The sequence below is a fragment of the Oncorhynchus nerka genome, linkage group LG18 (genome assembly GCF_034236695.1).
Source record: "Oncorhynchus nerka isolate Pitt River linkage group LG18, Oner_Uvic_2.0, whole genome shotgun sequence".
Taxonomy (NCBI): Eukaryota; Metazoa; Chordata; class Actinopteri; order Salmoniformes; family Salmonidae; genus Oncorhynchus; species Oncorhynchus nerka.
In genome coordinates, this window is record NC_088413.1 from 38,600,643 (window position 1) to 38,617,802 (window position 17,160).

The window sequence follows — 17,160 nt, forward strand, 5'->3', positions numbered from 1 at the left end:
TGTGTGTGTGTGTGTGTGTGTGTGTGTGTGTGTGTGTGTGTGTGTGTGTGTGTGTGTGTGTGTGTGTGTGTGTGTGTGTGTGTGTGTGTGTGTGTGTGTGTGTGTGTATTCAGCATCCGGCACCAATACATGAAGCGAGTTGCCTGGGAGGAAGTGAAGCAATCATGTTAATTGGCATTTTAATCCGTATTCAATTCATACAATAAATTCTACATTTAATTAACACAGTACAGGAATACAGCTTTATATCATTGCAACCATAAGAGCACTATAAATATTATCCGCAGAATTGTACCTTTTGTGGATCACAATGATTTACTAATATGGGATTTCTCTTAAAACACAAGGAACTTCAGTAATAAGTAGCGCAAAATATATAAACTGTTGCCAAACTTTTACTTCTACGACAAGGAGATTTCCAGCCCTTACAGACAGTTTATGATTTATGGTAATAACAGGTCCTGCAGTGACACTCTGTGTGATTCGTCACCGGTAAACCATCCTTGGTGGTGACCTGAGAGAGGAGAACGAGAGAAAGAATCAAGTGAAAAATAGATGGTTTAAAATAAAAACATTCAGGATAATTTGAGTTGTTGTTAAATTATACGTTTAGATATCATGTGCATTATACTAGGAATGTCGTTGTGTCAGATGATCAAACTGTGTAGCAGAGAATATCAATCGCAACTACCTTATTAGCTAAATATTGTCTTACCCTTTCCCCTTCTTTTGCAACGCAGCATGTGGCTTCAGAGGTGATGTTCTTGGGGACCAGCATGGTTTGCTTTGACCGTAGTGGGGTTGGATAAGCTCTGGAGAAGCAGCAACCTGTACACTGCATGATGTTGGGGAATATTGTGTTCGGTTTCAGTGTGCATTCCTCACAACCCACTGTGAAGATAATGAAGACATAAATTATTTGAGAATCTATTGAATAGTATGATTTTAAGCTGCACCATGCATCACCAATGTGTGGCTCTCTTCCTTGTGGCTCTCTTTCACAGTTTGGGAATAAGGAGGTAATATAGCAATTTATATTCTCTCGCTATAATGACAACAGAACAACTCACTGGTCATTGTGTTTCCAGAACACATAAACCATCAACAAAAAGAGTTCTTGTAACGTAAAATTTACTGTTTGTCTTGTCGCTGCTTGGGTAAGAGTCTGCGATGAATAGAAGTATGGACAGGATGAGGGATACTCCAGTTGATTTCAACAAGCACATTTTAGTGACAGGTGGCAATATCCTGACAGGAAATATGAACAAAATCATTCAAAACCAGCCTTATTCATCTCAAAAGTTGAAAACTAATGAACACAAAAAACAGCAGTGAAACACTACATTGGAAACACAACATAGTGAATGGAAAAAGCATTACCTGTGTATGTTTCTCTTGGTGGAAGCCTGTTCAGTGTTCAGTGTAGACCCTACTTCTTCAGTGTAGACACCCTTTCAAATGAGTGGAATCGGCTATTTCAGCTACACCTGTTGCTGACAGGTGTATAAAATCGAGCACACCTCCATGCAATCTCCATAGACAACCATTGGCAGTAGAATGATCTTACTGAAGAACTCAGTGACTTTCATCATGGCACCATCATAGGATGCCACCTTTCCAAAAAGTCAGTTTGTCAAATTTCTACCCTGCTAGAGCTGCTCCGGTCAACTGTAAGTGCTGTTATTGTGAAGTGGAATTGTCTAGGAGCTCACAGAACAGGACCGACGAGCGCTGAAGCGAGTAGCGCGTAAAAATCATCTGTCCTCAGTTGCAACATTCAATACCATGTTCCAAACTGCCCCTGGAAGCAACGTTAATACAAAAACTGTTTGTTGGAAGCTTCATGAAATAGGTTTCCATGGCCGAGCTGCCTCACACAATGTCAAGCGTCGGCTGGAGCAGTGTAAAGTTTACCGCTATTGGACTCTGGAGCAGTGGAAACACGTTCTCTGGAGTGATGAATCACGCTTCACTGTCTGGTTTGGTGAATTCCAGGAGAACGCTACCTGCCCCAATGCATAGTGCAAAGTGTAAAGTTTGGTGGAGAAGGAATAATGGTATGGGCTGTTTTACATGGTTCGGGCTTGGCGCCTTATTTCCTGTGAAGGGAAATCTTAAAGCTACAGCATACAATGACATTCTAGACAATTCTGTGCTTCCAACTTTGTGGGAATAGTTTCCTGTTTCAGCATGACAGTGCCTCTGTGCAGAAAGTGAGGTCCATACAGAAATGGTTTTTTGAGATCGGTGTGGAAGATCTTGACTGGCCTAGACAGAGCCCTGACCTCAGCCCCATTGATCACCTTTGGGATGAATTGGAACACTGACTGCGAACCAGGTCTAATTGCCCAACATCAGTGACCGACCTCACTAATGCTCTTATGGCTGAATGGAAGAAAGTTAGCGCAGCAATGTTCCAACATCTAGTGGAAAGCTTTTGCAGAGGAGTGGAGGCTGTTTTATCATCAAAGGAGGACCAACTCCATACTAATGCTCATGATTTTGGAATGAGATGTCTGATGAGCAGGTGTCCAGGTACTGTATTTACCTCAGAGATGCGTTTCAATGATATGTTTATATTCATGTAATAACATTAATGAGTCAGTGTATCTTCAATTAAATTAGATGTATGCTAATGAATGTGTACTCTAAATTAAATGTGCACCATGTGGAAATCTCTCTGCCATTTTCTGTTTGCTAAGATTCTTACAGTTGGCCTAATTTCAGTTTATGTGACAAAACAAGCAAGTACAGTGTAGAGAATTATAACATTTACCCGGTACAGTTGAAATTGGGATTCATCTGTGAAAAGCACACCCGCAGTAACATCTGCTAATCAAGTGTATGTGACCAATAAAATCTGATTTGATTTGAAAAAATGTGCATGAACAGCGTTTGTGTGTGTTTACCCTCCACTACACTACTGGTAACATTCTGTAAATTATATGTTATTTACTCTTCTCTAAAACCGCTCTGGATAAAGGCAATCTACAATTTTCTCAGTACAAATGAAAATCGCTTTTATTCCCCAAAAATGTTAACATTTTCAATGGTATAGCATAGCATCTTCAATACATTGTTTACAGCCCGATTAACAATCAGTCCAGACATAGCCATTGAAAGCAGGCCTAGAGCAACATTGGTGTGACACGGCAGCAACTGAGGTTGCACAGGGTCCCTGAGGAGCTTCACTTGTGGTACAAGGTCCAGGCCGCGATGAAGATCCTGTAGTTGAAAATGAAGAGGAGGCCATTGGGATGTAGAAGACCATAATGGTGGAGAAGATGGTGTGGACGATGTGGTCATGCTCTTGGAATCACGTGTGGTGTGTGTGCATTTGGTATCCGGCACCAATGCACTTTCACAAAAAGTGTGGTGAAGCTGAGTTGGCTGGGAGGAAGTGAGGCGATCATGTCAATTGAGGGTTCTGGTTACTACATAGCCGTGTCTGTCTCCTCGACTCACCACATCCACTTAATCCCGCTCATATTGTATCAACATCCAGTGGGATAGTAGTGCCTGGTGTTCCAAACTACTACTGTACACAGTACATGGACCATTGGCAGATTTGGGTTTACAGCTAGAAGCATCTGATTCTGGTGGAACTGGGGAAAAAGTAAAGGACCGTGGCTGATTTCAACACATACACAATACACAGGTTTAACACAGGATTTATACAGTGGAGTGTGTATTGTTGTAGTATATAGAGTGAATGTAGCTATAGTATATAAAATGTATATGAAAAAACTGCATGTGGAAAATGAATTGCACTGCCTAAGAGACTGTTGGCTTAAGATGGCACCGGAGGAGGTGGCTGCCGTTTTACCGTCTCCTAACCAATTGTGCTATTATGTAGTTTTTTTCGCGTTGTTTGTAAATGATTTTGTACATAATGTTTCTGCAACCGTATTTTACGGAAGAAAATAGCTTCTGGATATCAGGACAGCGATCACTCACCTCGGATTAGACAAAGATTTTTTCAACAACAAGCAGGACTCACACGATATTCTCCAAACACCCCACAGGGCAGACATCCCAATTATTCGCAAAAGGAAGCGACGCAGAGGACTAAGAGCCGGATGCCTCGTCCGGACCTGCAGAAGGCGAGTAGGAAAGCTGCCGTTACCGTCAATATTACTCGCCAACGTGCAATCATTGGACAATAAACTAGACGAGGTACGATCACGAATATCCTACCAACGGGACATCAACAACTGTAATATCCCATGTTTCACGGAATCGTGGCTGAATGATGACATGGAAATTCAGCTAGAGGGATATACGCTGCACCGGCAGGATAGAACAGCACACTCCGGTAAAACGAGGGGGAGGTCTGTGCATATTTGTAAAGTTTAAGGAAGTCTCTAGACTTTGCCCGCCTGAAGTAGAGTATGTTGTGATAAATTGCAGGCCACACTACTTGCCTAGAGAGTTCTCAGCTATACTTTTAGTGGTTGTTTATTTACCATCACAAACAGATACGGGCACTAAGACCGCACTCAGTCAGCTGTATAAGGAAATAAGCAAACAGGAAACCGCTCACCCAGAGGCGGCGCTCCTAGTGGCCTGAGACGTTAATGCAGGGAAACTTAAATCAGTTCTACCAAATTTCTATCAACATGTTAAATGTGCAACCAGAGGGGGAAAAATTCTAGATCACCTGTACTCCACACACAGAGATGCGTACGAAGCTCTCCGCCGCCCTCCATTTCGTAAATCTGACCATAACTCTATCCTCCTGATTCCTGCTTATAAGCAAAAATTAAAGCAGGAAGCACCAGTGACTCGGTCTATAAAAAAGTGGTCAGATGAAGCAGATGCTAAACTACAGGACTGTTTTGCTATGACAGACTGGAACATGTTCCAGGATTCTTACAATGACATTGAGGAATACACCACATCAGTCACGCGCTTTATCAATAAGTGCACTGAGGACATCGTCCCCAAAGTGATTGTACGTACATACCCCAACCAGAAGCCATGGATTACAGGCAACATTCGCACTGAGCTAAAAGGTAGAGCTCAGTGCGAATCAAACTATGCCCTGCGACGCACCATCAAACAGGCAAAGCGTCAATACCGGGCTAAGATTGAATCATACTACACAGGCTCCGACACTCGTCGGATGTGGCAGGGCTTGAAAACTATTACAGACTACAAAGAGAAGCACAGCCGCGAGCTGCCCAGTGACACAAGCCTACCAGACGAGCTAAGCTTGCTTCGAGGCAAGCAACACTGAGGCATGCATGAGAGCATCAGCTGTTCCGGACGACTGTGTGATCATGCTCTCCGTAGCCGTCGTGAGTAAGACCTTTAAACAGGTCAACATACACAAGGCTGCGGGGCCAGACGGATTACCAGGACGTGTGCTCCAGGCATGTGCTGACAAACTGGCAGCTGTCTTCACTGACATTTTCAACATGTCCCTGGTTGAGTCTGTAATACCAACATGTTTCAAGCAGACCACCATAGTCCCTGTGCCCAAGAACACAAAGGCAACCTGCCTAAATGACTACAGACCCGTAGCACTCACGTCCGTAGCCATGAAGTGCTTTGAAAGGCTGGTAATGGCTCACATCAACAACATTATCACATAAACCGTAGACCACTGACATGGAGCAGGTTGAGAGCTTTAAGTTCCAACAGCCTAGAATGGTGCAAACACACCAAGACAGCCGTGAAGAGGGCACAACAAAGCCTATTCCCCCTCAGGAAACTAAAAAGATTTGGCATGGGTCCTGAGATCCTCAAAAGGTTCTACATCTGCAACATCGAGAGCATCCTGACCGGTTGCATCACTGCCTGGTACGGCAATTGCTCGGCCTCCGACCGTACATCACTGGGGCAATGCTGCCTGCCATCCAGGACCTCTACACCTGGCGGTGTCAGAGGAAGGCTCTAAAAATTGTCAAAGACCCCAGCCACCCCAGTCATAGACTGTTCTCTTTACTATCGCATGGCAAGCGGTACCGGAGTGCCAAGTCTAGGACAAAAAGGCTTCTCAACAGTTTTTACCCACAAGCCATAAGACTCCTGAACAGGTAACCAAATGGTTACCCGGACTATTTGCATTGTTTGCCGCTCCCAACACCTCTTTTACGCTGCTGCAACTCTCTGTTTATCTTATATGCATAGTCACTTTAACTATACTTTCATGTACATACTACCTCAATTGGCCCGACCAATCAGTGTTCCCGCACATTGGCTAGCCGGGCTATCTGCATTGTGTCCCACCACCCGCCAACCCCTCTTTTTACTCTACTGCTACTCTGTTCATCATATATGCATAGTCATTTTAACCATGTACATACTACCTCAATAAGCCTGACTAACAGGTGTCTGTATATAGCCTTGCTACTCTTATTTTCAAATGTCTTTTTACTGTTGTTTTATATCTTTACTTACACACACACACCTTTTTTTGCACAATTGGTTAGAGCCTGTAAGTAAGCATTTCACTGTAAGGTTCTACACCTGATATATTCGGCGCATGTGATAAATACATTTTGATTTGACTCACTTGTTTGGGTTGTGTCGTGGCAGAATCAGAAACCTTTAGGTAACATTTATAAATAAGATGTTTTTATTAATTTTCATATGTAAACGCATCTTTTAAACCATGTGAAGGGATGATTGAAGGGGAACCAATTATCTCTTGGCTCCACAATGTCTGTGTGCCAGTCACTCCCTACTTTTCCCCTTGGGGAGAGGCTAGGCTTGTCTTCTTATGGGAAGATGTCTAACTATTTACATGTCCCCTCTGAGGTTGCCCTTATCTTGATTTAGTATATGGCCTAGGAGGCTCACTGTCTCTGTGATCTTGTCCAGGAGGAGGTGTATTTGATATATGCCATTGGGTGAGGTAATGGTGTTGGTCCTGAGTGGTACCAAGAGCGAGATAGGAACATAGTTTAGGAGACCAAAGCTGAACGATAATTTATAGCCAATGCTGTCTGGCTATGTGTGTCTTTGCTATAAAGGATCTCAGTTGCAATGTATAAGCACTCTCAGATAATTCATTTATAGACACTGAATTGATCTGAGAGTCACAGGGTTGTGATGGAGCTCATAATAATTAAAGATGGACTTTATGATAACTCTGACTTGTGTGGTGGTTTGCTCTCATGATTTGGTAAATACAGGAAATTTCCACTACAGTTGGCAACATTTTTATGCTTTTTTCTTTTAACAGCACACCTACGACAAATATTAATGGTTTTATTTAGATGCTTGAATCATGTTATTTGAAATATTTTTTTAAATTCCAGTAGGGTTAATGCATCAATCCACAGTTACTAAAATCAACAATGTTAATATGCTGTGTTCATTGTAGAATTAAGATTACAATAGTATTTTTTTGCTCGGTGGGGGCTGTTTATGCCAACCCAGTAAGTACCCTTGTTTTTTATTGAACAGTCTTAATTTATTCACAATAAAAATGTAAATGATGAGTTGAAATAGATTTAACACATCAGACATTTGTATTCTCACATATTGTGTTCTCCTTGTTACGGCTTTCTTCTGTGGACGAAGGAGAGGACCAAAGCGCAGTGTGGTTAGTGTTCATTATGTTTAATCAAGACGATAAACGTGAACACTACAAAATACAAAACAACAAATGTGAAAAAAACGACACACGAAGACAACCACCCACAAAATAGGCTACCTAAATATGGTTCCCAATCAAAGACAATGACTAACACCTGCCTCTGATTGAGAACCATATCAGGCCAAACATAGAAATTGGAAAACTAGACACACAACATAGAATGCCCACTCGGCTCACATCCTGACCAACACTAAAACAAAGAAAACACAAAAGAACTATGGTCAGAACGTGGTGGACCCCACTCCACCATAGTCTTTGTCCGCTTTAGTGTCCTCCTAGGAACGGTGACCCTCGCCACCGACCTTGGACTGGCAACCCTACTAAAGGGCCCCACTGGACTGAGGGGCAGCTCGGGACTGAGGGGCAGCTCGGGACTGGCTGACTGCTCTGGCAGCTCCTGGCTGGCTGGCGGGTCTGGCAGCTCCTGGCTGGCTGGCGGCTCTGGCAGGTCCTTGCTGGCTGGCGGCTCTGGCAGGTCCTTGCTGGCTGGCGGCTCTGGCAGGTCCTTGCTGGCTGGCGGCTCTGGCAGGTCCTTGCTGGCTGGCGGCTCTGGCAGGTCCTGGCTGGCTGGCGGCTCTAGCAGCTCTGGACAGACGGGAGACTCTAGCAGCTCTGGACAGACGGGAGACTCTAGCAGCTCTGGACAGACGGGAGACTCTAGCAGCTCTGGACAGACGGGAGACTCTAGCAGCTCTGGACAGACGGGAGACTCTAGCAGCTCTGGACAGACGGGAGACTCTAGCAGCTCTGGACAGACGGGAGACTCTAGCAGCTCTGGACAGACGGGAGACTCTAGCAGCTCTGGACAGACGGGAGACTCTGTAGACAAAGAACGGAGAGACAGCCTGGTGCGGGGGGCTGCCACCGGAGGGCTGGTGCGTGGAGGTGGCACTGGATGGACCGGACCGTGAAGGCGTACTGGAGATATTGAGAGCAGGGCTGGCACCATCCAACCTGGCTGGATCTTCACCCTAGCCCGGCAGATGTGGGGAGCTGGGATGTAGTGCACCAGGCTAAGCACGCGTACTGGGGACACCGTGCGGTCCACCGCATAACACGGTGTCTGACCAGTACAACGCCCGCCACGGTTAGTACTGCTAGGAGCACTGTAGCGCTGAGCTGGCACAGGACGTGCAGGGCTATGGAGGTGCACAGGACGCCTGGTGCGGGAGGCTGGCAATCTTCACCAGATGACTAGCACGCACCTCAGGACGAGTATGGAGAGCTGACCCCGGTGCCATCAAATCTCCGACACGCTCCGTCGGGCGAATGTTGTGCCTCATGCACCAACATAGCACCTCCCTCAAAACTCTCTCCTCCAATTTCCCCATTAACTCCTTCACTGTCTCTGGTTCGCTCACCTCCTTGGCTCCTTACAGTAAACAGGGGGAGTTGGCTCAGGTCTGACTCCTGACTCTGCCACACTCTCCCTGTGTCCCCCCCAAGATTTTTTGGGGGCTTCCTTGCCATCCGTGTTCCCTCATATCGTTGGCTCCTCTCTCCGGCTGCCTCTGCTCTCCTAGCTGCCTCCACCTGTTCCCATGGCAGGCGATCTCTTCCAGCCAGGATCTCCTCCCATGTGTAGCAACCCTTGTCGTTCAAAACATCCTCCCATGTCCAGGAGTCCTGATATCGCTGCCTCTCCTGCTTCTGCTGCTGCCTGTTACCACGCCGCTTGGTCCTTGGTTAGTGGGTGGTTCTGTAACGGCATTCTTCTGTGGACGAAGGAGAGGACCAAAGCGAAGCGTGGTTAGTGTTTAATCAAGACGATAAACGTGAACACTACAAAGTACAAAACAACAAATGTGAAAAAACAAAACAGTTCTGTCTAGTGCAGACACACGACGACAGAAGACAATCACCCACAAAACCAAACACAAAACAGGCTACCTAAATATGGTTCCCAATCAGAGACAATGACTAACACCTGCCTCTGATTGAGAACCAAATCAGGCCAAACATAGAAATGGGAAAACTAGACACACAACATAGAATGCCCAATCAGCTCACATCCTGACCAACACTAAAAAGAAAACACAAAAGAACTATGTTCAGAACGTGACACTCCTACTGTATATGTTTTTTTTACAGCTTCTGTACAAAGTTATTTTGGAGCAGAGCGAACTGGATTCATCAAAGGTGGTAAGTGCTATCGAAACAAACAATTAAAAGTATCTGCAGTTTGATTGTTGTGTTGGGGTGTGGGTCTGAAAAATGCACACAAACGCAAGCCTGTTGACTGCGATCACGCAGTCCAAGTCAGAAGATCTGACAGTTATGGTAGTTCATTATTCCTGTGCCAAACCTCAAGTTTAGATAGCATTCGAGGTAGAGCTCATTGCACTGTATCCACCCATATTCTCTACTTACAATGGGTTATTTGGGCAATGGTGGACTTGTTAAGATTTTAAATGAGCATGATTTGATTTGATTGTCGATGCTGGCACACAGATTGTCATTAAATGCATTGCGGTTTTCTGCTGGCATTGTGTTTCAGACTCAAACGCAAAGGCTAAATTCATCTGCCTCGCAATCTTCAGATCAAAGTGACACTTGACACAAAGTGACACAGAGCTTGAGATGGGTTGAATGGAATAACATTAAAATGTCACCAGGTGTAGAATGTTAAACATACAAGTGTGAGTGCATTGGCGAAAATCAGAATAGGTCTTTATGTAACACATATCCGTTACACTTTATAATTACCGTCATGAATAAGACATCATTTATACTTTTTAAATATTCATAAATATACTATGTTTATTAATTGTAATGCATATAAATGTTTATAATAATCTCTTTTCTTATAGAGCTCTGAAGAAAGTACCTCAGATGACCAAGTAAGTTAATCTTTTAATTAAAACAGGTGTATTCTTTTCTACTCAAAAGTATTGAGCATTCAAGCAATGCCTAGAATGTATCTGGGGCCGTATTCACACAGCATTTCAGAGCAGTATTGCTGTTCTAGGATCAGGTCCCCATTGTCCATGTAATCTTATTCATTAGGATCTACAAGCCAAAACTGATCATAGATCAGCATACACTCAGACGCTTGATACATACGCTTGATAATGTCACCCCTGTTCTCCTTTATCAAGTGGCTCTAATCTTGAATATTCTATCTTTGTTAAATTGGGTTTCAGAATTCAGAGTCTGATTTATTGGAATCCAAATCAGAGATGAGTGACAACAACAGTATTCCTACTCAAGTATTATCCTTCCCACATGAAGAAATACTATATTATAAACTGGGTGGTTCGAGCCCTGAATGCTGATTGGCTGACATATGTGACATAGCAGACCGTATACCACGAGTATGACAAAACATGTATTTTTACTGCTCTAATTACATTGGTAACAAGTTTATAATAGCAACAAGGCACCTCGGGGGTTTACGGTATATGACCATTATACCACGGCTAAGGGCTGTATCCAGGCACTCCGCATCGCGTCCTGCATAAGAACAGCCCTTAGCCGTGTTTATATTGGTCATACACCACACCCCCCAGGGCCTTGTTGCTTAAGTATACTATGGTATAAATACTATAGTATTCACTGTAGTGTTTACTGTTGTATACTGTAGTATTCACAGTAAACTATAGTGTAAACACTGTAGTAAAATAAAACTGTAGTATATACTATAGTAATTAATATAGTGTTTTTGCAGATTATATTATACTGTAGTATTTACTGAAGTGTTTTTGCAGACTGTAGTATACTGTAGTATATACTGTAGTGTTTTTGCAGACATTAATATACTATTGCTATATTGCAATATGGGGAGTGGAATGGGCAGAGTAAATGCAAATTAAAAAGTGTAGTATTTTTTGCTGACTGTAGTGTTTTTGTAGACATTACTGTAGTATTTACCACATAGAGTTTTGCAGATGATACTGTAGTATTTACTAAGTAAAGTATACTACAATGTTGTATAGTAAGTACTACATATGATTGAGGGATACTACAGTGTGTAGTATAGTATTCTACATTATCCTACAGTTTACTATAGAATTCTATAGTGAGTACTGTAGTATTCTATAGTAAACTAGTATTTAATGTGGGTTGTTCTGGTTGTGCACATACTTGGGCTGTTAGTCGATACAAAAATAAATACATTGTAAAATACCTCCTTGGTCCATTTTGTTGTAATCTGTTCCCCTTCATAGAGTCTTCCGAGAGCCATTCTTGGGGGAGAGTGAGAGCCAATCACTGGAGGACAGGATAAAGATCCTCAGAATGATATAATTCCACACAGTGCATATCAAAACAATAAAATTAGAAGGATGCAATCAATTTCCAATATGTCAGCCAAATGACGATGGTCGCATTTACTGTATATTCTGTTGGTTTGTTTCAACAGACTGACCCCAATACTATTGTGGATACAAGAGACAAAAGCCAAGGCAGTGATGAAAATGTTCAAAAGGTTAGTCGTGCAATGCACTTGTCATAATATCCTGTGTCATGTTATGTCATACACTTATAATAAGAACGCATTTTTACACAATACTAAGCCTGTCAAAATCTTAGTTTGACATTTATATTTTTGTCCGCACATTTAGAATCTACTAGCTCGTCATTGACCCGAAAAGGGTCCATCAGAGAAATACTCGAAAAATTGCCAAAGACTCCAGCCACTCAAGCCAGACTCTTCCCTATGCTACCATCTGGCAAACGATACCGGAGCATCGGTTCCCAGACCATCAGGCTTCGAGAAAGCTTCTAACCCCAAGCCATACGACTGCTAAATCACAGGAGGCTGCTAAGAGGAGTACAGCTCATAATAATGTCTGGAATGAAGCGAATGGAATGGCAACAAACACCCGGAATCCATGTGTTTTATGTATTTGAAACCATTATCCAGCTGCATACCACCCTGTGTTCTTGGGCACAGGGACTATGGTGGTCTGCTTGAAACATGCTGGTATTACAGACTCAGTCAGGGAGAGGTTGAAAATGTCAGTCAGGACACTTTCCAGTTGCTCAGTGCATGCTCGGAGTAAACGTCCTGGTAATCCGTCTAGCCCTGCGGCATTTTAAATGTTGACCTGTTTAAAGGTCTTACCCACATCGGCTGCGGAGAGCTTGATCACACAGTTGTCTGGAACAGCTGATGCTCTCATGCATGTTTCAGTGTTACTTGCCTCGAAGCGAGCATAGAAGTTATTTAGCTCGTCTGGTAGGCTTGTGTCACTGTCACTTTGTAGTCTGTAATAGTTTGCAAGCACTGCCACATCCGACGAGCATCAGAGCCGGTGTAGTACGATTCGATCTTAGTCCTGTACTGACGCTTTGCCTGTTTGATGGTTCGTCGGAGGGCATTTCTTATAAGTGTCATGACGTTGGCCTGGGGGTAGGTTTATGACAGTCATAAATACCTCTTCCCCCCTTTTTCCTCTCTCTACCCTACTAATGTTACATTTGCAAAACCCTTGGTTAACATAGAGATTCTGGGAACATCAGAAGGTGGGGGGAAATGAACTATATTCTGGTAATGCGACCAATTGAACATATGCGGTGGTACTTAATGAATATGATGTCAGTTCGGTTGTCATCTGAGACATTCTCATCAATGATATGATGACATAAACTCTACAGTGGAAAGTCTACACATCAGAGTTATCGGATTCACATGGAATTGTTGTTCAATTTAAATGTTTGAATATGAAATTATTTGTGATGGGATGAAATGTGATTTTAGCTTCTAAAATGTGAGATTTGGGTTTTCATAAGATGGGGCTCTGCTCAATCAGTGGCCCACCCCTGTGAAGGGACATGGGCTATAAAACTTTCCCCTTCCTATATAAGCCCTTGACGACAATATAACCTCCTGTTCCGAGGACGTGAGGTTGATGGTCCTATGTCAGAATGGTTCAGATAATAACTACAGAACGAAGCCAACATCAGCGTGAGCTTTGGTTGTGAATGGTATGAACTTTGAACTCTTATTCACTACAGAAGTGATACCTGCTAGCCGTTAGGTTAGCAACAGCAGATGCAAACTAGGGTTTGGAAGGAACAGACAGAGAATCCCGTCTATCACCCAACGACGTTACTACAACATATACAATTGACAACCAGAGACATTCTTCAAAGGACTCGGTTGGGCAACACGGCCTTCCATCTACCACCAACCTACCGAAGCGCAGCTCTGAGTAAATATTTATTGCATTTTCCTTTTCCAAATGGGCGGTAATTTAGAATGCATAAGATACTGTATTTGCGATAGAACAGCTTCTTCCCTTTGTTCCTCAGTCTTCCCGCTCTTTCACTCAAACCCAGACCCTTTTCTTTTGTGTAACAAGCTGTCATATCTGTTCCACCCGCTAGAGACGTTTTCCTTTATGACGTAATTTGTAATCAAGTTATGATTTAATTATGTGTATGTGTAATTCTGTGTGATTAGTTAGGTATTTAGTAAATAAATAATTCAACCCAATTTTGTATTGCTGATTCAACTTGTGAGCCAGGGTTACAACTTTCAGATGAGACTGAATTAAGATGACAATTAATATTGACTGCTATTGATGTAAAATATTACTAGGTCTTTAAGAGTTTATTCAGAAGATAACAGCTCTATAAATATTATTTTGTGGTGCCTGACTCTAGTTAATTACAATTAGATGATTAGCTCAATCAAGTGGTATTAATTACGGAGAAATTATTTTATAGAATGGCATGTCATATCACTTAATCCGGCATAGCAAAAGACACAACATAAGCTACCAGGTTAGAGTCCCACTCCTTGAAAGCGGCAGCTCTACTCTTTAGCTCAGTGTGAATGTTGCCTGTAATCCATGGCTTTTGGTTGGGGTATGTACGTACAGTCACTGTGGGGACGACGTCCTCAATGCACTTATTGATAAAGCCAGTGACTGATATTGTGTACTCCTCAACGCCATCAGAAGAACATAGTCTGTGCTCGCAAAACAGTCCTGTAGTTTAGCATCTGCTTCATCTGACCACTTTTTTATAGACTGAGTCACTAGTGTTTCCTGTTTAACTATTGCTTGTAAGCAGGAATCAGGAGCATAGAATTATGATCAGATTTGCCAAATGGGGGGTGAGGGAGAGCTTTGTATGAGTCTCTGTGTGTGGAGTAAAGGTGAACTAGAGTTTTGTCCCTCTGGTTGCACATTTAACATGTTGATAGAAATGAGGTAAAACTGATTTAAGTTTCCCTGCATTAAAGTCCCCGGTCACTAGGAGCGCCACCTCTGGATGAGTGTTTTCCTGTTTGCTTATGGCGGTATACAGCTCATTGAGTGCGGTTTTAGTGCCATCATTGGTCTGTGGTCTGTGGTGGTATGTAAAATACAGATAAAAACTCTCAAGGTAGATAGTGTGGTCTACTGCTTATCATAAGATACTCTATCTCAGGCGAGCAAACCTTAGAGACTTCCTTAGATATCATGCACCAGCTGTTGTTTACAAATATCCATAGGCCCCCGCCCCGTGTCTTGCCAGAGGCTGCTGTAATATCCTGCCGATAGACTGTATAACCCACCACCTACAGTGGGGCAAAAAAGTATTTAGTCAGCCACCAATTGTGCAAGTTCTCCCACTTAAAAAGATGAGAGAGGCCTGTAATTTTCATCATAGGTACACTTCAACTATGACAGAAAAAAATAGAAACAAAATCCAGAAAATCACATTGTAGGATTTTCAATGAATTTATTTGCAAATTATGGTGGAAAATAAGTATTTGATCAATAACAAAAGTTGATCTCAATACTTTGTTATATACCCTTTGTTGGCAATGACAGAGGTCAAACATTTTCTGTAAGTCTTCACAATGTTTTCACACACTGTTGCTGGTATTTTGGCCCATTCCTCAATGCAGATCTCCTCTACAGCAGTGATGTTTTGGGGCTGTTGCTGGGCAACACGGACTTTCAACTCCCTCCAAAGATTTTCTATTGGATTGAGATCTGGAGACTGGCTAGGCCACTCCAGGACCTTGAAATGCTTCTTACGAAGCCACTCTGTCACGGCTTTCTTCTGTTGAAGGAGAGGCGGACCAAAACGCAGCGTGGTTATTGTGATACATCTTTAATAAAGATGAAACTAGAACAATATACAAAAACAAGAAATGTTAAAAAACAAAAACAGCCCTATCTGGTGTAACAAACACAAAGACAGGAACAATCACCCACAAAACCCAACACCAAACAGGCTACCTAAATATGGCTCCCAATCAGAGACAATGACTAACACCTGCCTCTGATTGAGAACCATATCAGGCCCAAACACAGAAACAGACAAACAAGACATCCAACATAGAATGCCCACTCAGATCACACCCTGACCAAACAAAACATAGAACATACAAAGCAAACTATGGTCAGGGTGTAACACACTCCTTCGTTGCCCGGGCGGTGTGTTTGGGATCATTGTCATGCTGAAAGACCCAGCCACGTTTCATCTTCAATGCCCTTGCTGATGGAAGGAGGTTTTCACTCAAAATCTCACGATACATGGCCCCATTCATTCTTTCCTTTACACGGATCAGTCGTCCTGGTCCCTTTGCAGAAAAACAGCCCCAAGCATGATGTTTCGACCCCCATGGTTCACAGTAGGTATGGTGTTCTTTGAATGCAACTCAGCATTCTTTGTCCTCCAAACATGACGAGTTGAGTTTTTACCAAAAAGTTATATTTTGGTTTCATCTGATCATATGACATTCTCCCAATCTTCTTCTGGATCATCCAAATGCTCTCTAGCAAACTTCAGACGGGCCTGGACATGTACTGGCTTAAGCAGGGGGACACGTCTGGCACTGCAGGATTTGAGTCCCTGGCGGAGTAGTGTGTTACTGATAGTAGGCTTTGTTACTTTGGTCCCAGCTTTCTGCAGGTCATTCACTAGGTCATGTGTGGTTCTGGTCATGTGTGGTTCTGGGATTTTTGCTCACCGTTCTTGTGATCATTTTGCCCCACGGGATGAGATCTTGCGTGGAGCCCCAGATCGAGGGAGATTATCAGTGGTCTTGTATGTCTTCCATTTCCTAATAATTGCTCCCACAGTTGATTTCTTCAAACCAAGCTGCTTACCTATTGCACATTCAGCCTTCCCAGCCTGGTGCAGGTCTACAAGTTTGTTTCTGGTGTCCTTTGACAGCTCTTTGGTCTTGGCCATAGTGGAGTTTGGAGTGTGACTGTTTGAGGTTGTGGACAGGTGTCTTTTATACTGATAACAAGTTCAAACAGGTGCCATTACTACAGGTAACGAGTGGAGGACAGAGGAGCCTCTTAAAGAAGAAGTTGCAGGTCTGTGTGAGCCAGAAATCTTGCTTGTTTGTAGGTGACCAAATACTTATATTCCACCATAATTTGCAAATAAATTCATTAAAAATCCTACAATGTGATTTTCTGGATTTTCTTTTCTTCATTTTGTCTGTCATAGTTGAAGTGTACCTATGATGACAATTACAGGCCTCTCTCATCTTTTTAAGTGGGAGAACTTGCACAATTGGTGGCTGACTAAATACTTTTTTGCCCCACTGTATATGTTCTTAATGTCATCGAAATGTTAGTCATGCAATGCACTTG

General features: G+C 42.9%; 1 protein-coding gene across 1 annotated transcript; it reads right to left on the minus strand.

Annotated features, from left to right (window-relative positions):
• Positions 1 to 436: 436 nt before the first annotated feature.
• On the minus strand, positions 437 to 1,226 carry LOC115146561 (glycoprotein hormones alpha chain 2-like). Its single transcript, XM_029688648.1, has 3 exons — positions 1,136 to 1,226; positions 716 to 891; positions 437 to 514 (listed from the first exon to the last, which is right to left on the minus strand). The coding sequence occupies exons 1-3, from the start codon at positions 1,224 to 1,226 to the stop codon at positions 437 to 439; spliced, it is 345 nt and encodes a 114-aa protein (XP_029544508.1).
• Positions 1,227 to 17,160: the final 15,934 nt, after the last annotated feature.

What these genes read in the sequence shown, in the direction of transcription:
- LOC115146561 (XM_029688648.1), bottom strand. Translation starts at nt 1,226, where the DNA reads ATGTGCTTGTTGAAATCAACTGGAGTATCCCTCATCCTGTCCATACTT. An exon ending in AAGCAGCGACAAGACAAACA is followed by an intron (nt 892 to 1,135) that starts GTAAATTTTACG and finishes TTATCTTCACAG; the next exon opens with TGGGTTGTGAGGAATGCACA. An exon ending in TTGCAAAAGAAGGGGAAAGG is followed by an intron (nt 515 to 715) that starts GTAAGACAATAT and finishes CTCCTCTCTCAG; the next exon opens with GTCACCACCAAGGATGGTTT.